Source organism: Salmo trutta, chromosome 19 (genome assembly GCF_901001165.1).
Source record: "Salmo trutta chromosome 19, fSalTru1.1, whole genome shotgun sequence".
NCBI classification, from domain to species: domain Eukaryota; kingdom Metazoa; phylum Chordata; class Actinopteri; order Salmoniformes; family Salmonidae; genus Salmo; species Salmo trutta.
In genome coordinates, this window is record NC_042975.1 from 50,404,469 (window position 1) to 50,431,601 (window position 27,133).

At 41.8% G+C, this 27,133-nt stretch overlaps 2 protein-coding genes across 3 annotated transcripts; one reads left to right on the forward strand and one right to left on the reverse strand.

Annotated features, from left to right (window-relative positions):
* The first annotated feature begins 4,407 nt into the window (after positions 1-4,407).
* si:ch211-114c12.5 (E3 ubiquitin-protein ligase TRIM39) lies at positions 4,408-10,797 on the forward strand. Its single transcript, XM_029701642.1, has 10 exons — positions 4,408-4,515; positions 4,983-5,080; positions 5,281-5,414; positions 5,548-5,628; positions 7,520-7,621; positions 7,900-8,025; positions 8,171-8,305; positions 8,888-8,939; positions 9,074-9,127; positions 9,569-10,797. The coding sequence occupies exons 2-10, from the start codon at positions 5,038-5,040 to the stop codon at positions 10,102-10,104; spliced, it is 1,263 nt and encodes a 420-aa protein (XP_029557502.1). The 5' UTR covers positions 4,408-4,515; positions 4,983-5,037; the 3' UTR covers positions 10,105-10,797.
* A 651-nt stretch (positions 10,798-11,448) lies between these two features.
* Positions 11,449-26,249, reverse strand: tp53 (tumor protein p53). Of its 2 annotated transcripts, none has more exons than XM_029701643.1 (11): positions 26,060-26,249; positions 25,447-25,584; positions 25,141-25,186; positions 24,712-24,921; positions 17,007-17,193; positions 16,660-16,772; positions 14,222-14,331; positions 13,896-14,041; positions 13,613-13,710; positions 13,379-13,482; positions 11,449-13,171 (listed from the first exon to the last, which is right to left on the reverse strand). In XM_029701643.1, the coding sequence occupies exons 2-11, from the start codon at positions 25,527-25,529 to the stop codon at positions 13,078-13,080; spliced, it is 1,191 nt and encodes a 396-aa protein (XP_029557503.1). In that variant the 5' UTR covers positions 25,530-25,584; positions 26,060-26,249; the 3' UTR covers positions 11,449-13,077. The 2 variants fall into 2 exon arrangements, with proteins under 2 accessions (XP_029557503.1, XP_029557504.1); XM_029701644.1 differs by lacking the exon at positions 26,060-26,249 and adding an exon at positions 25,891-25,979.
* Between the last annotated feature and the right edge of the window lie 884 nt (positions 26,250-27,133).

Sequence of the window (27,133 nt, forward strand, 5' to 3'; positions counted from 1 at the left end):
GCATGTTAAATGTGCAACAAGAGGAATAAAAACTCTGAATCACCTTTACTCCACACACAGAGATGCATACAAAGCTCTCCCTTGCCCTCCATTTGGAAAATCTGACCATAATTCTATCCTTCTGATTCCTGCTTACAAGCAAAAATTAAAGCAGGAAGCACCAGTGACTAGATCAATAAAAAAATTGTCAGATGAAGCAGATGCTAAGCTACAGGACTGTTTTGCTAGCACAGACTGGAATATGTTCCAGCATTCCTCCGATGGCATTGAGGAGTTCACCACATCAGTCATTGGCTTCATCAATAAGTGCATCGATGACGTCGTCCCCACAGTGACCGTACGTACATACCCCAACCAAAAGCCATGAATTACAGGCAACATCCACACTGAGCTAAAGGCTAGAGCTGCCGCTTTCAAGGAGTGGGACTCTAACCTGGAAGCTTATAAGAAATCCCACTATACCCGCCGACAAACCATCAAACAGGCAAAGCGTCAATACAGGACTAAGATTGAATCGTACTACACTGGCTCTGACGCTCGTCGGATGTGGCAGGGCTTGCAAACCATTACAGACTATAACCAGCAGCATACCACCCTGCATCCCACTGCTGGCTTGCTTCTGAAGCTAAGCAGGGTTGGTCCTGGTCAGTCTCTGGATGGGAGACCAGATGCTGCTGGAAGTGGTGTTGGAGGGCAAGTAGGAGGCACTCTTTCCTCTGGTCTAAAAAAATATCCCAATCCCCCAGGGCAGTGACTGGGGACACTGCCCTCTATAGGGTGCTGTCTTTCGGATGGGATGTTAAATGGGTGTCCTGACTCTCTGAGGTCATTAAAGATCCCATGGCCCTTATTGTAAGAGTAGGGGTGTTAACCCTGGTGTCCTGGCTAAATTCCCAAGTTGTCCTTCATACCATCATGGTCACCTAATCATCCCCAGCTTACAATTGGCTCATTCACCCCCCCTCCTCTCCCCTGTAACTATTCCCCAGGTTGTTGCTGTAAATGAGAATGTGTTCTCAGTCAACTTACCTGGTAAAAAATAAAGGGAAGCAGAGCTGCCTGGTGACATGAGCCTACTGGTTGAGCTAAACTACTTCATTGCTTGCTTTGAGGCAAATAACACTGAAGCATGCATGAGAGCACCAGCTGTTCTGGAAGACTGTGTGATCATGCTCTCTTTCAACATTTGCAGGGCCAGATGGATGTACTCTGAGCATGCGCTGACCAAGTGTCTTCACTGACATTTTCAACCTCTCTGAGTCTGTAATACCAACATGTTTCAAGTAGACCACCTGTGCCCAAGAACACAAAGGTAACCTCCGTAAATGACTACTGACCCGTAGCACTCACGTTTGTAGCCATGAGTGCTTTGAAAGGCTGGTCATGGCTCACATCAACACCTTTATCCCAGAAACCCTGCAATCTCTATTGCACTCCACACTGCCCTTTCCCACCTGGACAAAAGGAAAACCTATGTGAGAATGCAGCTCTGCGTTCAACACCATAGTGCCCTCAAAGCTCATCAATAAGCTAAGGACCTTGGGACTAAACTCCTCCCTCTGCAACTGGATCCTGGACTTCCTGATGGGACGCCCCCAGGTGGTAAGGGTAGGTAACAACACATCCGCCACACTGATCCTCAACACAGGGGCCCCTCAAGGATGCGTGCTCACTCCCCTCCTGTACTCCCTGTTCACTCATGACTGCACGGCCAGGCACGACTCCAACATCATCATTGAGTTTGCCGATGACACAACAGTGGTAGGCCTGAACACCGACAACAACGAGACAGCCTTTTGGGAGGAGGTCAGAGACCTGGCCGTGTGGTGCCAGGACAACAACCTATCCCTCAACGTGATCAAGACTAAGGAGTTGATTGTGGCCTACACCATCGAGTGCATCCTGACTGGTTGCATCAATGCCTGGTATGGCAACTGCTCGGCCTCCGACCGCAAGGCACTACAGAGGGTAGTGCGAACTGCCCAGTACATCACTGGGGCCAAGCTTCCTACCATCCAGGACCTCTATTCCAGGGTGAGTCAGAGGAAGGCCCTAAAAATTGTCAAAGACTCCAGCCACCCTAGTCATAGACTGTTCTCTTTGCTACCGCACGGCAAGCGGTAGCTGAGCGCCAAGTCTAGGTCCAAGAGGCTTCTAAACAGCTTCTACCCCCAAGCTATAAGACTCCTGAACTCCTAATCAAATGGCTACCCAGACTATTTGCATTGCCCCCCCCCCCTCTTTTACACTGCTGCTCCTCTCTGTTGTTATCATCTATGCATAGTCACTTTAATAACTCTTCCTTCATGTACATATTACCTCAACTAACCGGTGCCCCCGCACATTGACTCTGTATCGGTATCCCCTTGTATATAGTCTCGCTATTGTTATTTTACTGCTGCTCTTTAATGACTTCTTACTTTTATTTCTTATTCTTATCTGTTTATTTTTTTATTTTTAACTACGTTGGTGGTTAGGGGCTCGTAAGAAAGCTTTTCACTGTAAGGTCTACACCTGTTGTATTCGGCGCATGTGACTAATACGATTTGATTTGATAAACACAACCTCTGGAGAAATACAGTATGAGTTTTATTTTGTAGCATGATACCTCCTATCAAATTAAGGCTTAGTCTGTGTATACATTTACACTACCGGTCAAAAGTTTTAGATCACCTACTCATTCAAAGGTTTTTCTTTATTTTTGATATTTTCCACATTGTAGAATAATAGTGAAGACACCAAAACTATGAAATAACACATGGAATTATGTACTAACCAAAAAAGTGTTATGCAAATCAAAATATATTTTATATTTGAGATTCTTCAAATAGCCACCCTTTGCCTTGATGACAGCTTTGCACGCTCTTGGCATTCTCTCAACAATCTTCATGAGGTAGTCATGAGGTAGTCACTGGTGTTAATTTGTGAAATGTATTTCCTTCTTAATGCGTTTGAGCCAATCAGTTGTGTTGTGACAAGGTAAGGGTGGTATACAGAAGATAGCCCTATTTGGTAAAAGACCAAGTCCATATTATGGCAAGAACAGCTCAAATAATCAAAGAGAAAAGACAGTCCATCATTACTTTAAGACATGAAGGTCAGTCAATAAGGAACATTTCAAGAACTTTGAAAATGTCTTAGTGTGGTCGCAAATTCATCAAGCGCTATGGTGAAACTGGCTCTCATGATGACCGCCACAGGAATGGAAGACCCAGAGTTACCTCTGCTGCAGAGGATAAGTTCATTAGAATTACCAGCCTCAGAAATTGCAGCTCAAATAAATGCTTTACAGAGTTCAAGTAACAGACACATCTCAACATCAACTGTTCAGAGGAGACTGTGTGAATCAGGCCTTCATGGTCGAATTGCTGGAAAGAAACTACTTCTAAAGGACACCAATAAGAAGAAGAGACTTACTTGGGCCAAGAAACACGAGCAATGGACATTAGACCGGTGGAAATTTTCCTTTGGTCTAGAGTCCAAATTGGAGATTTTTGGTTCCAACCGCCATGTCTTTGTGAGACGTGGTGTGGGTGAACAGATGATCTCCGCATGTGTATTTCCCACCGTAAAGCATGGAGGAGGAGGTATTATGGTGTGGGGGTACTTTGCTGGTGACACTGTCTGTGATTTATTTAGAATTCAAGGGACAATTATCCAGCATGGCTACCACAGCATTCTGCAGCGATATGCCATCCCATTTGGCTTGGGCTTAGTGGGACTATCATTTGATTTCAACAGGACCATGACCTCCAGGCTGTGTAAGGGCTATTTTAGCAAGAAGGGGAGTGATGGAGTGCTGCATCAGATGACCTGGGTTCCACAATCCCCCGACCTCAACCAAATTGAGATGGTTTGGGATGAGTTGGACCGCAGAGTGAAGGAAAAGCAGCTATCAAGTGCTCAGCATATGTGGGAACTCCTTCAAAGCATTCCAGGTGAAGCTGGTTGAGAGAATGCCAAGACTGTACAAAGCTGTCTTCAAGGCTATTTGAAGAATCTCAAATATCAAATATATTTTGATTTGTTTAACATTTTTTGGTTACTACATGATTCCATTTGTGTTATTTCATAGCTTTGATGTCTTCACTATTATTCTATGATGTAGAAAATAGTAAAAAGAAAGAAAAACCCCTGAATGAGTAGGTGTTCTAAACTTTTGACCAGTAGTGTATATAAATAGTAGATAGTAGATTTTATTGCTTTGTCTTACAAAGTTCATTGACTTTCTCTGTAATTATGTTAAATCATATGCAGTAAAAAAGAGCATCTCTACATACAGGTAGATAATAAAGGTATCGTGCGAGATTTTGATCTGATGAAGGCTAGATCTGCTGGGATTGGGAATCCATAAAAAGGACCAAAGGTCTAGCTGATAGCAGCATGCCTGTCTGTCTGGGAGACTCAAGTCTCTCTGTACCAAAGGCTTTTGGTATTTTAGCTCTCTCTCACCGTATCAGACGGAACACAACCTGGTCTCTGTCTCTTTCACTCCTAGGCCAGGACCCTCACAGGGTAAGAGGTTTATCAGTTATATATATGCACTGCTTATATCAATTATTATGATTAACTATCAGTTTAATTAGTATCAATTTAAACATGCTCAATGAAGTTTGACTTGTTTTGGTTGTCTTTTAATCAGTCTTGTGTGACATTTTATCTTTGTGAGGTGAGTCCATGTGATTACCATTTCATACAGTTATAGTAAATGTAAAAATAAACTTTTCTTTATTTCGCAATGATAACCAATAGCATGTCCTTTTTCTTTTGCGTGGATGACAGTTATACTGATAGATAGAATATGTGACTTTAATTGCCACAGGTTTGCATATAAACCTACTCGATTTATGCTATCATTTGATAGCTCAGTGATAAAAAGAAAATATCAATTCGCATACGCACTGCCAAAATGATCAGGCAGGCAACTATGTTTGTATTGAAGAGAGTACTGAGGCCTACCTACTATGTGAATGTTGTTTCAGGTTCTACACCAATAGCATAAAAAGGCACTAAAGTGGCTCAATAAACATCCAAAAAATGAGTATTCTGAAGAAGAGTATTCTCAAAGAGAAGAAGATCAGTAAGTTGTTTATTATTGCTGATTCAGCATTGTGACAGACTTCATATGAGGCCTCTATATGATATGTAACCATGCCTGTAAGCCCCAGTAGCTGCATATACATGTAAGAAAAATTCCTTATCAGACAGATTTCATTTTAACCCATGTAAAAATGGGTGTAATCAATTGACAAAGTTTGGTTTTGTGTACGTGTGTGTCAGAATTCAACGATGTCGAGGAGAGTGCAACGCAGAACAGCTCGATCGGGGCAGTACGATGGGAAATGCCAGAAGACCTACAGACTCACAACTCAGCACCTAAACTAAAATTGAGCAGCAAACCATCCAGACAAAAGGTACAGGATGGACATTACAGTCAGAGATAGAGAGGGAGAGAGAATAAAGTATATGGATAATGGCAGTGAAAGTGAAAGTGAGAGACAGTGAATTGACAGCTTGATTTTCTTTTTTGAATCTCTTTCCTTATAGGGCCTAAAGGACCTGCACAGCCTGCAGGAATGTGTTAGATTCATCACACAGTGGAAACAACAGGTGGAGGTCGTCTGCAAGGTAGGCCTGAGACTAAATATTTAGGGTCTGCAAGGTAGACCTGAGACTAAATATTTAGGGTCTGCAAGGTAGGCCTGTGACTAAATATTTAGGGTCTGCAAGGTAGGCCTGAGACTAAATATTTAGGGTCTGCAAGGTAGGCCTGAGACTAAATATTTAGGGTCTGCAAGGTAGGCCTGTGACTAAATATTTAGGGTCTGCAAGGTAGGCCTGAGACTAAATATTTAGGGTCTGCAAGATAGGCCTGAGACAGAAGATCTGTCTGGGCTGGGCCTTACTGTATAAGGTTTGGTTAGGTAGGCCTGAGACTTAGGGACCGGGTCCCACGTTGGGCCCAAATCCTTTGTTATATGTATATTTGTATATTTATTGATCGGTCTTTATTCGTATGTGTAGGAGTACTGAAACACTGTATGGGAGCCGGCGTTCTGTTGTAGGGTAATGTAGATTGACAGTTGAAATCATCAGTTACCCCTAGGTATACACACGGTATACTGGTATGTATAACACCTTTTATAAACTGGATGGTTCGAGCCCTGAATGTTGATTGGCTGACAGCCGTGGTATATCAGACCGTATACCACGGGTATGACAAAGCATTTATTTTTACTGCTCTAATTACGTTGGTAACCAGTTTATAATATCAATAAGGCACCTCGGGGGTTTGTGATATATGGCCAATATACCATGGCTAAGGGCTGTGTCCAGAAACTCTGCGTTGGGTGGTGCATAAAAACAGCCCTTAGCCGTGATATATTGGCCATATACCACACCTCCTCAGGCCTTATTGCTTAAATATACTGAGTAAATGAAGCAAGAAGAGTATAAATTAATCTGTTTTAAATGTACTTTTTGAAAGCTTTGTGGTTGCTGAGCAGATTAAATTGAAACACGTGTCAAATTCTATTGAGTCACTTTCTGACTTAAATGAGACAACTCATCTTGATGTCTTAGTTTGTTATGGCTTATAATGGAGTTTATTTCATGCTGTTAGAAAATGAATTTTCTGGTTATGGATTTGTCATTATGGTTTCCCGGGTTGAGTTCTTTCTTTGTCTGGTTTGATCTGCTTATGGATAGTAAATCACTTCACATCATTTGAAGAAACTAAATGAAATCACTAAATGAAATCACTATAGGAAACCATGCTTTGTTTTGGATTTGATCATTTGAGCTAAATATTATGCATCATATTCTATCTAAAGTGTATGTATGTCAGTATTGCGTGTAGATTATAGAAGGTCATATGTCCTCTTAATGGAAAACTACGATGAGATTTGAATCTGGGACAAGGAGATGTCGAAGTACAAAATCCCCCAAAACCAAGTGACTAAATGGATCGCCCTTTATCTTAACCTTTATCCTGAGTCGTAATCCAGAATGGCCTTTGACAAGGAAATAGAGCCTTCACTGTTGTCGTTTTATGGGACTTTCATAAACGTTGCTCAGGAAGACTGTATGCCATAAATCCATGGATCACGGTGGTTGATAAAAAAACTGTATAATTCTTATGAAAGAACTTACCAGTCCTCAGATAAACTAAACGTGGAATAAGATACCGGATCTAAATTTGGTGGGGGAGATGCTACATCAGCTCATTGGGACCGGAGTGGGTATGGTGGCCTGACATATGAATGGGAAGAAGCTTTGGGGCAAATTACGGAATTTCTTGCGAACCTTGCTTCAAATACTATTTGAAATCATTTCAAATGCTTTATCTGTGCTTGATTGAGCATGCCTGACTAAATGGACCAATAGAATAGTCACAAAACTGTAAACCCCACCCATCTAGCACTCTAGGCAGGCTAGAGGAAACGCTCAAATAGTATTTGAGTGTAAATTACAGTTTTGTGCTGTGTAAGTCAACTTGTTGTTGTGTGTTGTTCTGCAGCGCAGTAAGAATGTCAGAGTGGACCAGCAGAGCGAAAAGAGTCTGGAACAGTGTCGTAAACTCATCCTCCAATGGGCAGAGGAGTTGAAGAGAGTGGACACAGTGAGTGGGTTACTAACAATATTCTCACAAATCTCATCTCGAGCTACTTGCATATTCATACTGGAAAATATGGATGGGGTTGACTGGGACATGACAGATAAAGAGGAGGGGGGGGAAGTGATCTCCTATACTTTACTATGATGTGAATTAATCAAACCAGGATGATCAATTGAGCATCCATTAATCTTACTCATAACAATTATTTATTTCATTTATATGTGACACTGATACAAACACAATAATTGGCTATACTTCATATGTTTTACTCTGTCCCACAGAGTGCCTGGATACAGGAGAGAGCTGACCTCATAGACCTGGAGAAGAACAGGGAGGATCCTGAACCCTCCACACAGGCAGAGCAGAGGATCATGGAATGGGCTAAGGAGCTGCAGAGTGTCACAGAGGTGTGTGTGTTCTTGCCAGCCATAGCCAACATTTCTGATTGACACATATCATTGGTGTAGCTAGAGGTTGCCTGATCTAGGGTCAGAGTCAGTCTCAATGAGATCAAATCAATGAAGGAATCTTGCACCGTTTGTGTCCATTCAGAGATGTGGTCTGATGAGGGATGAGCTGACCCAGATGCTGAGACGGCTAGAGCTGAATAAGAAGAAGCTGGTGACCCTCCTGCCCTTCCTGGAGTTCATCACCTGGTCTCTACTGAAGGAAGAGGACAGCAGCATGGTGAGGCACACAGCCCTAACCCTATGTTCAATCCTGACCCTAACCAAAACCCTAGCTTCATGTCCACATGCGAGTTCAACCCTAACAATAACCCTGCCACCCACACATTTCTCTCAAACTTTGTAGGATCCAGTCTTATTACATTTCTTTACAATTTCAAGCTATGATTGGTACCATTTACCTTTTTCAAATGCAAAACACATAATTTGAGTTAGGTTTCGATTCACCTAGAATATTGTCCTCGGATAACATTTTGTCAATCAAAAGAGGAGGACGGCTCCAGATAAAGTTGTTATACGCAAGCAGTGATAAGGCAGCCGCCTAATCAAAGGGGCTATAGACCAGCCAATATAAGTCGTTATCAGATCAGACAAATCATCAGCAATACTTCATGCTGACCTTTCTATTACCTACAGTTGAGTATTTTGGAATGAAATACTACCCTCTAGAACTGCCCATTGGTATCAAAGTGCCCTCCTTTATTACTCCTGTTCATGCCCTCTGGCCACTGCTCTCTTTCTCGATCATCCACAGGCATTGCCCCCAATTCTGACGCAACCCTTCTCTTTGCTTCTCCTATAGGGTATCATTCCCCAGCTATGGCTGGCTACGAAACAACGCACCTGGAAAACAGGTATGCCCCCCCCCCTCCCCCCTCCCCTAACATCCCAATCTCTGTTTTCTGGCTGTGAATGTTTGAAAAGGTATTTTTACATTTGAATGTTATTGAGGTAGGTATCTTATCGCCTTCTTCTCCTGAATTGACAGAAACACCTAAGTACATCCCAAACTCAGTGTGGAACTGGATCTGCAGTGCTTCGGGTAATTATGCTTCATTTGCTGCATTTCATAATTCAGTACAGTGTTTTACCAACTACGGTCCTCAGGTACTCCCCAACAATACATATTTTTGTTGTGGCCCCGGAAAAACACACCTGATTCTACTTGTCAACTAATCATCAAGCCCTTGACAAGTTGAATCAGGTGTTTTTGTCTGTGGCTACAACAAAAATGTGTGCTGTTGGGGGTACTCTAGGACCGGAGTTGGGAAACACTGCAGTAGAGCGACATGAAAATGTATTTAGATGGACAGATTTGATTAATTTCTTTTTAAATGAAATTACAGCCACACAGGTGGATACAGCGTTTTCAAAATAACAGGATAATAGAAAAAAAGGTTTGCACAAATAATTTCAATTGTGGGTCCTCTATTGCCCTGAAACTACACTAAAACCTCTCCTCTCATGTTGTCCTCCTACATAGTTGACATTAACTTGGACCCTATGACCAACCACCCATGGCTGCTGCTCTCAGACGACCATAAGAAGGTCCAGGAGTCTCACTGCACGACAGAGGTGGCCTTCAGCACACAGCGCTATGACAGCTGGCCCTGCGTCCTGGGCTCGGAGGGCCTGTCCTCTGGACGTCACTACTGGGAGGTTACCCTGGCCAACAACGGATACTGGAGGGTCGGTCTGACCACCGCCACGTCCAAACGCCACGGTCGCTTCCCTATGACCCCCGCAGAAGGCTACTGGGCCCTGTGGCGCAGCATGAGGCAGTTCTACGCCTGCACCAAGACCGAGACTTCCCTGCCCATGGAGATGCTGCCCCGCAAGGTGGGCATCTTTCTGGACTACGAGGAGGGTCAAATCTCCTTCTACAATGCAGAGACCCGGGCACACATCTATACATTCACGGATAACTTCAAGGAGAAGCTGTATCCTCTGTTTGCTCCACTGGATGGACGCACCCTCATCACCATCTTATCACCGAAGTATGTCACAGATGTAGACTAGACACCCCTACCTAATCTCAGTACCACAAACTCGTGTGTCAGAAGAGCCTACCCTCTACCGATCATAGGGGAAGTTCCTGCTCGCCCTGGACTAAAAAACCAACTCAATGGAGATTCTCAGGTTTAGGCTTAATCAGTGTGTGAGGGAAACAACCCTATGGTGTACAGCAACAACAGATAACCTTGATCCTGGAACCGTGACCTCAATATCTGAGCCCTCCTATTGCCTCCATGGATGATACATCTAGTATCTATGAAGTTTCTAGTATCTATGAAGTATCTCTGAAGTATATATTTAGTATCTCTACTGAACAAAAATAAACACAACATGCAACTGTTTCAAAGATTCTGCTGAGTTACAGTTCACATTCTGAAATCAATTTAAATAAATTCATTAGGCCCTAATCTATGGATGCAGGGGCACAGCCATGGGTGGGCCTGGGAGGGTATAGGCCCACCCACTGAGGAGCTAGGCCCAGCCAAACAAAATTTGATTTTCCGAGCCTCCCGAGTGGCTCAGTAGTCTAAGGCACTGCATCGCAGTGCTAGCGTCGTCACTACAGATCCGGATTCGATATCGGGCTGTGCCGCAGCCAGCCGCGCCCACGAGACCCGAGGCAGTGCACAATTGGCCCAGCATCGTCCGGGTTAGGGGAGGGTTTGGCCCGGCAGGGATGTCCTTGTCCCATCGCGCTTTAGCGACTCCTGGGGAAGGCCGGGCACAGTGCACGCTGACAGTCACTAGGTGTACAGTGTTTCCTCCCGACACATTGGTGCGGCTGGCTTCTGGGTTATTCGAGCAATTTGTCAAGAAGCAGTGCGGCTTGGCAGGTCGTGTTTCGGAGGACGCATGGCTCTCGACCTTCGCCTCTCTCTCTCGTGTTTGTATGGGAGTTGCAGCGATGATCATGCTGTTTAAATCAGCTTCTTGATATGCCACACCTGTGAGGTGGGTAGATTATGTTGACAAAAGATAAAATGCTCATTAACAAACAGGGATGTTACCAAGTTTGTGCACAAAATAAGCTTTTTGTGCATATGGAACATTTCTAGGATCTTGTATTTCAGCTCATGAAACATGGGACCAACACTTTACATGTGTTTACATTTTTGTACAGTATTTACACACACAATATATATGAGGAATGAACAGAACTTCAGTTGGTTTTTTAACCATCAATATGAACTAAAATTGATCAAGCTTGGACCAATCACTTTTGTATGAAATATTTTCATAATAATAATAATAAAACGTCAAATGTATTGCCTATGCTTTACATTCCATGCATGCTGTCACACTTACTAATACATATCTATTTATACAATAAATCAAAAAGTCAAACAATGGAAAGTAATTTTTTTCTTTAATAATTTCATGAAAAAGTCAATGTATTTCTGTGGCAGTGTAAAGTGTTTGTTTGGTAGATATTCCTGTGTGTGTGTATACTCTACCTCTTAACAAAAATTTTAAAAAAAGGGTACAAAAACATTTTAGGATACAAAATTACAAAAAAGATCATCAATAATTGGACCTTAAAAAATATCCAACTAAGGCTGCAATTAACACTTTTACTATATTTCTGCAGTGTCTTACAAACTCCTGTACTGAAAACAGCAAGCATCTACCAGCGAGGGGAGTCTATTTGGCAGAACAGTAGAAGGTTCTTTACTCCAAACTTATTCCAGGCACACAGAACCAAATCAGCTACTCTTCCGGTAAGGCTGTCTTAAGACACTACCAAAGCATACATCATGGTGAAAGGGGTGTCGCAGAACAGACATGTTGAGCAAGACACGCATGTATGGCAGTGGCAGGACAAAAACACTCAACTTTACAGTTAACAATATAAAATGACTAGGGAGGTAGATGTTCAGTTGAAACGCTCACCCATTATTGAAGTAAGGATCTTATCAATAGGACTCGCTAACTAAACATCATCAGTTATGAACCACAGTAAGGCTCAGTCAGGCCCCTGTACTCTAATACATACTTTTCTTTCATAAGCAAAAATGACAGTGATGGCCATGCTAGGTTGTTAGCTAAATGTACAGTACCAAGAACCCAGGGGAATGCACATACTATATAGAAAAGTAGATAATTTCACAATTCTACAAAAAGCAAGACAATCTAACAGGACAAGAGTTCATTGTCCTCAGAGTGAGTAAAACTAGAATAGGGATTCAGGATCTGCATGGGCCACCAACCAACTGATGTGTGCACCAAAGCTGCCCATAAGCATGACAGAAAAATAACCTCAAACTGCACTTAAGAGACCCAAAACAGCTTGCTAACATAAAGCTAGTAAGCTGCAAGCATCAACAGTTCACCGTACATGCATTCCCTCAATCAATAGAAAAGGTTATCTGGCAGAACACAAACAAAGCAGAACGGGTTAATTCTCTCAGGTTGTTCCACCTCAAAAAGCACAAGAAAGAGGATTAACACCCACCATCTCAGATTGTTCTGAAATCATTTCTGTAGTTGGTAACAGATATGATTAGCACTCCGAAAAACATTTTGTTGAAATATAATTTGATCTGAGAAATTAAGATAATTGATTGCACCCAAATTGGCTATTTTAATAGGATTCAGATAATACAACATACAGCTCCATACTACTTGTCAAACAGAACTGAAACTGTATACTGGATGTTGGGGGTGGGCTTGGCATGGGGTCCCCCCCCAATTTATTTTGGGATTCATCATGTCGTACTCATTGGTAGGAAGAAGTTTTATCCAAATCAGATGTTGGGTACTATATATTTCTTGAATATTATCTGAATCCCGTCAATTAAAATGGCCAACTTGGGTGCAATCAATAAGCTTAATTTCGGCAAGATAAAATTTACATATCAACAAAATGTTTTAGGAATGCCAATCTTACCTGTTTCTAATTACAGAAACAATTTCAGAACAATCAGGTGGTGGGTGTCACGGCTTGCTGAAATGACATGGAACGACTCGCTCTCCTTCTCAGTCAGAGTCGCTCTTCTCCTCCTTCACCAGTAGTTTCTTCCCTTTCTTCGGCCCCACTCCGATTTCCCGTTTGGCAACTCTCTTGGTGAGGCTGTAGGGAATTTAATGTTTAATTTGAATAAGATTCGGAAAGGAAACGAGAGACACACACACACACACACACACACACACACACACACACACACACACACACACACACACACGAGAGAGCCAAATGCACAAATGGGAGAATTCTAATGTTGCGTAAGGGAAAGAGAGCGGGAGAAAGCGAGGATGTGTGTCAGAGGAGAGAACTCACCGTTTCTGACGGTATTTGTCAGCGTCGGCAACAGGCACCAACTCACTCAGTTCAAGACTGTCATTGAACTTCTTCAGCATCTCATATTTTTCCTTCCCTCGAATCTGGATGGGCAGATGAGCCCAGTTACACACAGTATACACAAACAGCCAACAGCAGACTAGTGACTAGGCATCTCTGAAGGGGACGAGACATGATAATAAACTGCCATTGGTCTGTTCTCTGAGCAGTTACCTGAAGAGTGTAGATCTCATCGTCGCTCACAGCAGGGGAGGACTTGGTCTTCTTACTGGCCTCAGGCCGAGGGGCTTGCAGGGAGGCCGCCTTCATAGCTTAGAACACAAACATGACACACACGATGAGGAACTGCTCACACTCAGGGTCATAGGTCAATGTCAACCTTTATCAGCCATCACACAACTTTAAAGTCCAATGTGAATCTGGCATCTTTCTTTTTGTCATTTAATGTTAATCCCAACCCCAAGACCACCGCTTTAAGATTGTCAGGATCAATTACAGCGTTTGATTCCCTGGGCAGGCTTGGTCTTGGTCTCCAGGGTTGTCTCCTGCTGCTTCTTCAGGTTGATCTCCTCTGTCTTCCTGTCACGACCAGGACAGGCACACACACGCACCTCAAAGGAGCGCCGGCCCAGGAGCTGCCCCCTGCAGAACGGGAGGGGAAGTTCCCATCACTGTCATACTATGACATGACATTAGTTGGGGGGGGGGGTCAACCCAGGACCAGGGTTGGGTCAATTCTATTTTAATTCAGTCAAATTATACATTTGACTAATTAGAAAAGCAACAATGACAATGTAAAATGGATTATCACATGACACTCACTCCTGTGTCTCCAGGGTGATGATGGTGAGGATGGGTCTGCGGTTCATCCCTCCCATACAGGAGCTGTTGCACATGAAGTTGTAGAGCACAGTGGTACACTCTGATCCCACCTGGGAAACCAGATAGAGATGTCAACTTATGCACTATGGGGGATAGTAGATTGGCATAGGCTAGTGCTTTTGCTGTTTGTTAGGCCTACTCATCTTGTTGGCTGACGAAAAGTAAATGTGGACAGTTCTTCCAATATGCACCTCGGAATTGGATAAGGACGTGCGCAGTTAAGTCCCCAATGTGTCTGTTTTAACTTGTAGCCTGTGAGAAAGACCTGATCACGTGATAGAGAGACGTGTGAGTGAGATGAGAGGTGCTTCATTGCAGGCAGCACTCAGGGAGAAGGGCTGCAAAAGGCATGGTTTTTTTAGGCTGCATTATGGCCACACAAATGGGGATGCTGCCCGGGAAATTTGCTTCTCAAATTGTGAATGAGAGACAGATGAAGCGTGTACAGCCTGCGCAAAAAAACAAAGCAGAGCTGATGCCTTTCCAATGACTTTATTTTAAATCAGAGTTGCATCATGCAGCCTTACAATGCATTAAAAATCAAACCATATAGCCCAATGTTTGTAGAACAACTAAAGTTACATTAATAACTAAATTAAGCATATAGGAATATCTATTTCTTTGTTAACCACTCACTGAATAGCCACATGTGCACTCTCCCTCAAATCGTTTGGAGAAAATATTATTTCTTTGTTCAATTGTATTCTTTATACTACAAAACAATGTCATGGAATTCTAAGCAAATCTTGTCTGTTAAATGAACTAGTGTATTACAGCCATATGGCATAGCCAGATCAGGACGACTCAGTATGCTATTCTGTTCTTCTGAATGTTTTTTTCTTAATTTTTTTTATTTTACCAGGTAAGTTGACTGAGAACACATTCTCATTTACAGCAACAACCTGGGGAATAGTTACAGGGGAGAGGAGGGGATGAATGAGCCAATTGTAAACTGGGGATGATTAGGCGGCCATGATGGTATGAGGGCCAGATTGGGAATTTAGCCAGGACACCAGGGTTAACACCCCTACTCTTACGATAAGTGACATGGGATCTTTAATGACCTCAGGGAGTCAGGACACCCATTTAACATCCCATCCGAAAGACTGCACCCTACACAGGGCAATGTCCCCAATCACTGCCCTGGGGCATTGGGATATTTTTAGACCAGAGGAAAGAGTGCCTCCTACTGGCCCTCCAACACCACTTCCAGCAGCATCTGGTCTCCCATCCTGGGACTGACCAGGACCAACCTTGCTTAGCTTCAGAAGCAAGCCAGTAGTGGGATGTAGGGTGGTATGCTGCTGGCATAGACTACATTTTCTTCATATCATGTTTCTTTAGACCCGTCTAAAATAAATCATGGATTTATAGTGAAGGTGTAGGCTATATTACATAGATTTAGACTTTTTAAAGATTAAAAAAAAATATATATATATATATATATTTTTTTTATTAAAAAGAGGCGAATTTGTGAAATTGCTTTATCCAAGATTTTGTGGTTGCGTGAGGCTTGGTGCTCATGGAATCAGTAGTCTATTAAAAAAAAAACACTCAAACTGGAAACAGAAGCAGGATCTGTCTTATTTCTGTATGGATGATTTATAAAGCCAGGCACGTTTAACAGTTAGGCTATTGATTATACACTTCATTAAGTTGGGGTTCTCGCGCTCCTAAATTATCTTAGACAATTAAGGCAAGGGGCGTTTTCTCGTCTCCTCACTCCGCTGCTGCCTCTGACGCATTGTTCTCAACACCAATATGCTGGTTTAGCTATTTTGCACATAGCAACATATAGGAAAGGCACCATTTCAACAGCGCACAGATGATTAAGTTCCAGAACCGCGGACAGCGACCGCTATCCATCACGGGAGAAAGCGCATGTTATAAATTAATATATTTATTAGTGAACCATTATTCTCATATAACATAACCATTTACAATTTCAGTAGCACGTCTTAGAGCACAGGTGTCAAACTCATTCCACAGAGAGCCGAGTGTCAGCAGGTTTTCGCTCCTCCCTTGCACTTGATTGATGAATTAGGCTCACTAATTAGTCAGGAACTCCCCACACCTGGTTGCCTAGGGCTTAATTGAAAGGAAAAAAACTCAAACTTGCAGACACTAGGCCTTCCGTTGAATGCACTTGACACCCCTGTCTTAGAGTGACTGTGCCATCCCTGTGGCCTCCGCAATGGGATTAGTCCACAGAGACAGGTGCAAATCAGACGGGTGTCTTGTGCACCACAAAAAAATTACATTTGCAACTGCTTGACTAAAGAAATCTTGGTCGACCAACAGCCTATAGACCAAACAATCGTCCAATCGACTAAATGGGGTCAGCCCTAACACACACAACAGTAGTGTATGGGACCTACCTGAGGAGGCTCATAGGGGACGAGCACACTCTGTCTCAGAGTGTTACCATCCTCCATGTACTCTGCTCGCTGGTTCCCCTCAACTCTGACCAGGTGACCTCGCGGGGCAGGACCTAAAGGCACAGAAAACACTTGAGTATTAAGCGACACACTGAAGATAACCTACCAGTCAAAACATTTGCGTTACTCATTCAAGGAGGCAACAAGTTTAAGTATAAAATGACGTTTAAACTCCTTTTATAGTGTGGACCCTCTATACTGCATCGAAAAGCACACGGTATAACATTCTAGATCAATCTAACATGTTTTAGTATGGATAAGAGTAGCCTTCCCGCTGTGATGTGTACCTTCATTGTTCTCGCTGGTACTCTGGTGGTGAGGGCAGCGTCTCACCACGTCAGCCACGTCACTCAGCTTCTTATAGATGGCCAGGGCTCGTACCACTGCCCCAGGAGGAGGAGGGTGGTCCACCACGATCTGAACTGGACAAGTCTTTGCCAATTGGCAGAACAACTTGTTCAGATCTGGCGAGTACTGGAGGAGAGAGAAGGGGGTTTGTTAAATCAAAAACAATACTTAGGTCTTTGTTTAATAATCTGTCAGCATTGTTCTAATCCCAGTGTGATAGATTATGGCAACGAAATACAAACTTCACCATATAAAATTTGATCACTGGATCCAAACTGCGTGCGTCCTTATCCAATTCCGAGGTGCATATTGAAGATATTGGAAGAACGGTCTACATTTACCTTGTCAGCCAACAAGATGAGTAGGCCTAAAGAACTTCTATTTTTCTGATAGTTTGATTGAACTCACAAAATTAGCATGTATACATGTCCAAAATTCACAAAGTAAATCTGATTCCCCATTGTTCTTGTCTGACTCTGCCCTGAACCTTTCCAAGTCCCCTTTGAAGCGTCGGACGGTAGAAAATGTAGTCATTTCAAAGCACTTGATTAGTTTAGATCTAATTAGTGACACAAGAAGGAAATTTGACCATTACAAGTAGTTTGGACAAAAGAGGAATCGCTTTACCTTCTGTATAAAGCAGAGTCCTCTTGATTCTTATCAACTGTACTAAAACTCAAGGCTACTGTGACAGCCCAGCATCCTCCAAATAAACATCACTCCTCTCCTGATATAATCTCCAGATTATGAATGAGTCCGGGTTTAAATATTCTGTAGAGAGAACAAGCTGCTCCCCCAGTTCATATGGCCAGGACTGAAACCCCTCCCCCAGCCCTGCTTTGAGGCAAGTCAAGACATGTCCTCACAGGCAAACTTTACCATTGCCATTTAAATCTTCAAAAGACTTATGCTTATTATGCTTTATTAAAACATTCCAGTGAATGTACTGTAGTAAACATAACTGTTATGCGTCATTAATATTACGTTTTTTTTAGCAGCCACATTGCAAATTTACCATTATAAAGTAAATGATATAGCTCCCATCACATTTACAATGCCTGCCTACAATGAGTTACATTGTACAAGTTTGATACCAACATCAGAGACAATGTTGCACTTGTTCAAGTAACATTGTTGCAAGTAGAAGACGTTTATGCTAATGTAACCATTTCAAATGAAACTTAAATGTCTTAAATCTGTTTTTCAGATTTTATTTCACAAAAACCCGGAATCTCTTACACACGGAACAAAAGTATAAATGCAACATGTAAAGTGCTGGTCCCATGTGTCATGAGCTGAAATAAAAACAATGTTTTCCGTATGCACAAAAAGCTTGTTTCTCTCAAAATGTTGTGCATAAATCCGTAATTTCTCCTTTGCCAAGATAATCCATCCACCTGACAGGTGTGGCACATTAAGAAGCTAATTAAACAGCAGGATCATTACACAGGTGCACCTTGTGCTGGGGACAAAAATGACAAATAAATGTGCAGTTGTCACAACGCCACAGATGTCCCAAGTTGAGGAAGCGTGCAATTGGCATGCTGGCGGCAGGTATGTCCACTAGAGCTGTTGCCAGAGAATAAAATATAAATTTCTCTACCATAAACTGCCTCCAACGTCATTTTAATTGAGTTTGTCAGTAAGTCCAATCGTCATCACAAACGCAGACCATGTTTATGGCGTTGTGTGGGCAAGCAGTTTGCTGATGTGAACAGTGTGTGTAATGGTGGCAGTGGGGTTATGGTATGGGCAGGCAGGCAGGCAGGCATAAACTACGGACAACATCCACAATTGCATTTTATCGATGCCAATTTGAATGCACAGAGATACCGTGACAAGATTCCACAGGCCACAATCAACAACCTGAGCAACTATGTGAAGGAGATATGTCGCGCTGCATAAGGAAAATGGTGGTCACACCAGATACTGACTGGTTTTCTGATCCACACCACTACCCTTAATTTTATTTTTATTTTTTTAAAACACTTACCAGATGCAAATCTGTATTTCCAGTCATGTGAAATCCATAGATTATGGCCTAATGAATTTATTTAAATTTACTGATTTCCTTATGAACTGTAACAAAAAAATATATATAGAAACGGTTGCGTTTATATTTTTGTTCAGTATATAATCTACATGCTATGTATGAGTTACTTCCAACACCAGTAGGTGAGGTCAATATGAGATATTAGCTCCATTGTAATATCAAGCCCACACCTCATGTGTATACCGCTACATTAACATGTGTGAACACCATGATCACATCCCCAAAAACATGAATGAAACATTTGGTGTCAAGGTGCTAATAATTAAGAATAAGAGTGTAAAAAGAAAGTTTGACTGACCGGCAGTCAAACTAAGCACAGGACGCAGGGCGGGGAGGTGCCGTGTTAGTTAAATCTCTTACAGCAAGGATGGGGTTGTTGAAATCATAAACAAACCAACGACATAAACAAACCCGTCATGTCTTAGGACAATGCTTTGTGAATCAGTTAAAAAAAAAAAAAAATTATCGCCAAGATATAGAAGGGCCACTATGAGACTTGTCTAACATGTTGATGGGCCAAGTTGTTCAAAGATTTGGGTTAAATCTAGCAATTGATTTTTACAATGGCAACAGAAAAGGATGATCCTGCCATGTTCTTGTGTGGCAAGGCTCCCTCTTCCTCTTTGAGACCTTCTGCTACACCGCACAGACAAAGGAGGACTGGACCTTATTTAACTTTCTGCAGTGGCCCAGGTCATTTACTAGGTCCATTCAACGGATGCTTAACTGGATGCGTTTGACTATATACTCGTCTGCGAATATATGAATAGAATCTAGGACGATTAAGCGTCACAAAAAAAAACACAAAAAAAAGGACTACCTTGGTGACCAATGTTGAATGGAATGTTAGTTATATTCAAAATGATCAATTCAAATTACAAAAACTACAGTGCTATACCTGAGCATTTCCATGTAAAAAGCCCCATGAGCACTAACGTGAAGTCCATAGGAGCACATCAAATTGTGTCAAATGAAAGCTAAGAGTCTATATTTGTTAGAAATTTGTACATTTCTCAAACATTTCCCGTCTGAAAAATTCTGAAAAAGCATGAAGGCTTTGATTTCTGGTAAAACAGATGGAAAAGGGATCTTAGAAATACATCAAAACACAATGTTGAAGTAAAGATCCCACGCAACTAATATCAACGTTTATATTTTGTTTTGCTGAAATGTTTTTCCTTCTGTAGGTTTAAGAAATATTGCCTAGTGTCTTGTCATTCTGTTACAAAAAACCCACATATTTTGAAGATATTTTCAAATCTCTCCCACATGAGGACAATGAAAGTTCACATTGCACGTAAAGTTAAACCAACCAATTAGTTACCGTTTCAACTAATAACGATTTAGTATGATTTATTAAGTGATTAAAATGCATCATTCTGTTACCAAATTGGTAACAGAAAGACAACCCCCGAAAAATTGGGAATTCATCAAATCAAATGTTATGTCACATGCGCCAAATACAACAGGTTTAGACCTTACAGTGAAATGCTTCCTTACAAGCACTTAAACAACAATGCATTAAGAAGTAAAAAAAGCTGTTAAGAAGCCTTTTGGGCATAGACTTGGTGCTCAGGTACCACTTGCCGTGTGGTAGGAGAGAGAACAGTCTGACTAGAATGGCTGCAGCCTTTGACAATTGTAATGCCTTCCTCTGACACCGCCTGCTATAGAAGTCCTGGATGGCAGGAAGCTTGGCCCCAGTGATGTACTGGGCCGTACGCACTACCCTCTGTAGTGCCTTGCGGTCGAAGGCCGAGCAGTTGTCATACCAGGCAGTGATGCAACCAGTCAGGATGCTCTCGATGGTGCAGCTGTAGAACCTTTTGAGGATCTGAGGACCCATGCCAAATCTTTTCAGTCTCCTGAGGGGGAATAGGCTTGTCGTGTTGAGGATCAGCGTGGCAGATGTGTTGTTACCTACCCTTACCACCTGGGGCGGCCCATCAGGAAGTCCAGGATCCAGTTGCAGAGGGAGGTGTTTAGTCCCAGGGTCCTTAGCTTAGTGATGAGCTTAGAGGGCACTATGGTGTTGAACGCTGAGCTGTAGTCAATGAACAGCATTCTCACATAGGTGTTCCTTTTGTCCAGGTGAGAAAGGGAAGTGTTGAGTGCAATAGAAATTGCGTAATCTGTGGATCTGTTGGGGTGGTATGCATATTAGAGTGGGTCTAGCGTTTCTGGGATAATGGTGTTGATGTGAGCCATGACCAGCCTTTCAAAGCATTTCATGGCTACAGATGTGAGTGCTACGGGTTGGTAGTCATTTAAGCAGGTTACCTTAGTGTCCTTGGGCACAGGGACTATGGTGGTCTGCTTGAAACATGTTGGTATTACAGTCAGGGACTGGTTGAAAATGTTAGTGAAGACGCATGCCAGTTGGTCAGCGCATGCTCGGGATTTCTTATAAGCTTCTCCTTGAAAGCGGCAGCTTTACCCTTTAGCTCAGTGCAGATGTTGCCTGTAATCCATGGCTTCTGGTTGGGGTATGTACGTACGGTCACTGTGGGGACGACATCATTATATAGCTTAGCATCGGCTTCATCTGACCACTTATTGAGTCACTGGTGCTTCCTACTTTAGTTTTTGATTGTAAGCAGGAGGATAGAATTATGGTCAGATTTGCCAAATGGAGGGCAAGCTTTGTACGCGTCTCTGTGTGTGAAGTAAAGGTGGTCTAGAATTTTTTTCCCCTCCGATTGCACATTTAACATGCTGGTAGAAATGAGGTAAAACAGATTTGAGTTTCCCTGCATTAAAGTCTCCAGCCGCTAGGAGCGCCGCCTCTGGATGAGCGTTTTCTTGTTTGCTTATGGCCATATACAGCGCACTTAGTGCGGTTTTAGTGCCAGCATTAATTTGTGGTGGTATATAGACAGCTACGAAAAATACAGATAAACTCTTGGTAAATAGTGTGGTCTACAGTTTGATGAGATACTCTACCTCACGCGAGCAAAACCTCGAGACTTCCTTAGACTTTGTGCACCAGCTGTTGTTTACAAATATACATAGACCACCACCCCTTGTCTTACCAGAGGCCGCGGTTCTATCCTGCCCGAAAAAGCTTAAAATCTGCCAGCTGTATGTTATTCATGTCGTCGTTCAGCCACGACTCGGTGAAACATAAGATACGTTTTTTTTATGTCCCGTTGGTAGGATATACGTGATCTTAGTTTGTCTACTTTATTATCGATTGATTGTACGTTGGCTAACAGGACCGAAGATAGGGTCCATCACCGAGAGGGTAATCTTACAAGGCACCCGGACCTTCGTCCACGATACCTCCGTCCCCTTCTCCTGCGAATGACGGGGATTTGACGGGCATCTGAAGTAAATCCTTCCCGTCCGTCTCGTTGAAGAAAAAGTATTCCTCCAGTACGGGGTGAGTAATCGCTGTTCTGATATCTAGAAGCTCTTTTCGGTCATAAGATTATGAACAAAATAAATTACAAATAACATCTCCTTAAGGCACCATTCCCTCACATAGTAGTGACAAACCACAGTTGGGTCACCTGCTACTGTCCTACCTTCAACTCATAACAGTTCTTTCTTCATCATGTGGTGGTAAACGGTCCGAAAACACTGGACAACCCCTCCCTCGCTCTCTCTCTGTGTCACCCCTCGAGGCTTTTACTGACACCTACCCATGAGCCTCCTCCCTTTCCATTTATTGCAACCAGCCCTCTCACCCACTGAGCCTTGTTATTTTATTGTTGCTCTTATTTTTTTGTTTATTTAGTAAATATTTTTCTTAACTGCATTGTTGGTAAAGGGCTTGTAAGAAAGCATTTAACGGTAAGGTCTGCCTACACCTGTTGTATTCGGCGCATGTGACAAATAAAATGTGATTTTGACGTCCAGTAGTTAATATTGTCAGTCCAAATCATAGATGTTTGGACAACACAGTACAGTAAAAAGTTGATTACAGGTCAGTACAGTTCAGTAGAGCACACTAGAGTACAGTATAATTTACTGTACTACTTTGCTATACTCTACTGTACTCTGTCTGTTTCACCAATTTGGACATCCATAATTGGTACAGATTTGGTCTGGTCCGAACAAATTTGGTCTTGTTTGGGGGCGGAGCTCATTAGAATAATATCCAGTGTGTAGTAGAATAATAAGCAAGCATTCAAAGTAAGATATTACATTTTTCTACCTTTGTGTACCTATTCAGGATACATGAAGAGAACGACTCATAATTATGTATAGTACAGATCATGGACCCATAATGTTATTGTTACCAGGTGTTAATCTAGTTCACTTACTGTAATTCAATAAACAAAATTGATTTTTTCAAACTCAAGGTGTCATATTCATAGCCCACACTCCATTCTTTCTGCAGACATCTTTTTATCTAAAAGGGATAGTTGGATATTTTGGCAACTTCCCCAGAGTCAGATGAACTTGTGGATAGCATTTTTATGTTTCTGCGCTAACGCTAGTTAGCATTGGCTCGTGAAACTACCTCATACTATATGCAGAGACATACAAATTGTATCCACGAGTTAGGGATAATTGCTAAAATACCGCACTTTAAATCTGGGTAGCTATTTAGCAGAGTTCTTGGAAACCGTCGTCAAACTGAGGGTGATTTTACTGCCATTGTGTTACCAAACTTTAAATCTGCACTGTTCTTCGAGTAAATGTATTTTTTGTAAAATGCAGTGTTTGTGCATAGTTTAACTTTGCAATCAATGGTTTTGCTTTGGCATACTTTTTTTGTGAAAAATCAGAGTCTCTGCGTCATTCAGTTACTGTGGAATTGACCATCACTAAGAGTTGTAAGAAATCATACACTAAATAAAATCCATCAGATGATATTTCATTAAAACTATAGTTAATGTGATTGATAAGCTACAGAAAGTATTTTGGCAATTTAGATCAACAACTTTCTTTACACAGACTACTTTAAATAATAAGAGCTTCATTGAGCAGCCATCATGGGTGGATACAAAGAGCCCAATAAAATCTGCGATGAGGGAAAATGAGGACGGAATCACAGAATCTGATATTAAAAGGGGAATTAAACAACTTTTATTGAACCTAGTAAAAAGTTCATTAGATGTAACTAGAAAAGTTGGTGAACTGCACTAGTTTCTCAAAATAATGCATCAGTGTTTCTCATTTCCAGCAACTTTCTGAAGTAGTAACGGCTAGGGAATGCGCTTGTTTGTGTTGTGTAACTGGTTAGAATGCCGAAACTAAAGGCTTTCAAAAAAAAAAACGTTCCAATTAACTGTTGACTGCAAAGTAGGCCTACTTGGCAGAATAACATCGTGATGAATTGCTTATCAATCAAGTGGGCATTTGTTTTGCCACATATTCTGTACTGCATGCATTTTTTCCTAGACATCAAAAGTGGTCTCCTGATGTGGTTTAAGCATTGTTGTGGACCAATGTTGTTCCTATGAAAGTGATTTTTTTTTTCTGTGAAAACCTGAAGAAAAAAAAAACTGGGGGGGAAAAATCAGAAATCTTTAATAAAAAAAGACCAATTATTTTTGTGAAAAAAAACAAACATAATTAAAATACAAATATTTTAAAGGCCCTAGATACATAGGTGAGGGTGTCAAATCCCTTAGACTTACTGTGCAAGTGACGGACTTGGCTGTGCTGGACTGGAGGAAACGTAGCTGGAACCCCAGGGCCCCGGGGTAGTCAGAGGTGGTTGGTACGGTGGAGGTAGGTGGCGAGCCAGTGTCCAGGGTAGAGATGGAGGGCTGGGGTGCAGGCTCCGTTGCAGACACCTCAAACAGACTCGGATCAAATTCCTCCTGGAGAGGGGTCTCCATCATGAACTGCATGCAAGATAAGTATGTTTTTCTTAATACAACGAATGGTATCAGAGCAATACTTCCCTACAAAAGGTTAGGTAAATAGTGCACTGCAATGGAGAGACCAACATTTGTTTCCAGCAACAACCAAATTGTAACATGAGACAACATTAAAATTACTCGCTAAATATTACATAGAAATAACATGCACAAGGAAAAATTACTTGCTGCAGTGAAACGTACATTATCATATCCCTCCCAAGCGTCGGTTACAGGTGGTTGAACTTCCCTGATGAGAGAGAGACAAACTCAGAAAACAACCAAGTGCAGGCATTGATCATGACACAATTCAACAGTTCAGATTGTTGAAACTTTGGAGCTGATAGTGATAGCAACAGCTGCTTTGCTTATGTCTACACTCACAAATGGTCATAACCCTGAGGATGGAGAGACAAAACTGAGAGGCAGAAACCCTTGGGAGGCAGAAACAAAACATGATATTTGAGTATCTGATTAATTCAATTGTAATACTGCACGTTTTTTTCTTACATCAGGTTCAAATTCATTTTCCACAGGTCCTCGAAAGACTCTTGGCTAAGGGGAAGAGACACGTTCTCCACCAGATCAGCCATGATAGCGTTCTCTAGGACCTGAAAGCAGCACGCAGGGAAGAAAAGCCAACCGGGGCTGAAAGGAGACAAGCGATTAGAAACATGCAATATAATGAGATGAAATAAGCGTTACAGTATTTACTATGTAACGTTAAACAGGATAATATACAAATTGCCAAGACATATCAAAATGATTAGCTCGTAGTAATTAGAATGGTAAGGCTCAACATGCTAAGTGTGGTTCAAAACGTTTGTCTTTCATACTTTAACAGGCGCACTTCCGTGTTATTGCCACGATGACTATGCAATAGCTAACAAACGTACATCATTTCAATACAATCTAACGTTAACTAGGTATAAAATAATAATAATGCCGACGTACAATCTCCCTTGCTAGATATCTCCCATTCAAGTCAGTCTCACAGATCAAAGCAGTACAGTCATTGGCTACCTGAATGATGTATAACAAAACCCATAAACCACAAACCAAGCAATGTTCTCTAGAAACTAGATTGCTCTGATCATTTAGTGGTGGACGTGGACTAACTTACCTTCTCCGATCTGATTACCCCGAAACTCCTGATTGCACAGCGTTGCCGGTGAAGTGTAGCTAGCTAACTCGGTATGTAAATTCACATTTGTTATTGCCGGGGGTTTTAAGTATATAGTTTGCCAGCACAATATTTTTATACTTTTCTTCCATGCGTTGGGGAATCCCCTAAATTTGACCTGTTATATGGGCGGAGTCAAATGGGTCATCCAGTCAAATCCAACCAACGAAAAGTAAATTATTTTCAAATCAAAACTGCGCCGAAGGGATCGAAATATATTTATAATATAATTTTAGTGATGTAAATTATAGTAAACTTCAAATAAAATATCAAAGGAATATTTTCAGGTTGTATGATCAAGTGTTGATGGGTGCGTTCCAGAAATAGTCTCCCAAGGAAAACGGACAAGTTCGATATTCCAGATACATTGGAGGTGTCCCGCTAGCAGTGGTGTAAAGTACTTAAGTAAAAATACTTTAAAGTACTACTTAGGTCGTTTTTTGGGGTAACTGTACTTTACTATGAATATGTTTGACAACTTTTACTTCACTACATTCCTAAAGAAAATGTACTTTTTACTCCATACATTTTCCCAGACACGCAAAAGTACTCACTACATTTTGAATGCTTAGGACAGGAAAATTGTCTAATTCAGAAGTTTATCAAGAGAACATCCCTGGTCATCCCTACTGCCTCTGATCTGGCAGACTCGCTACACACATGCTTCGTTTTTAAATTATGTCTGAGAGTTGGAGTGTGCCCCTTGGTATCCATAATTTAAAAAAACTAGAAAATGTGTCTGCTTTGCTTAATAGAAGGAATTTGACAATATTTATACCTGTACTTTTGATACTTAAGTACATTTACTTTTGATACTTAAGTATATTTAAAACCAAATAACTTTACTCAAGTTGTATTTTACTGGGTGACTTTCACTTGAGTCATTTTCTATTAAGGTATCTTTTACTCAAGTATGAAAATTGGGTACTTTTTCCACCACTGCCCAAGGAATACTGTAACACGGGCTGGTGTCTACCTAAGGCCCAAGTTTTTATGGTACAGGGAGCAGATCCT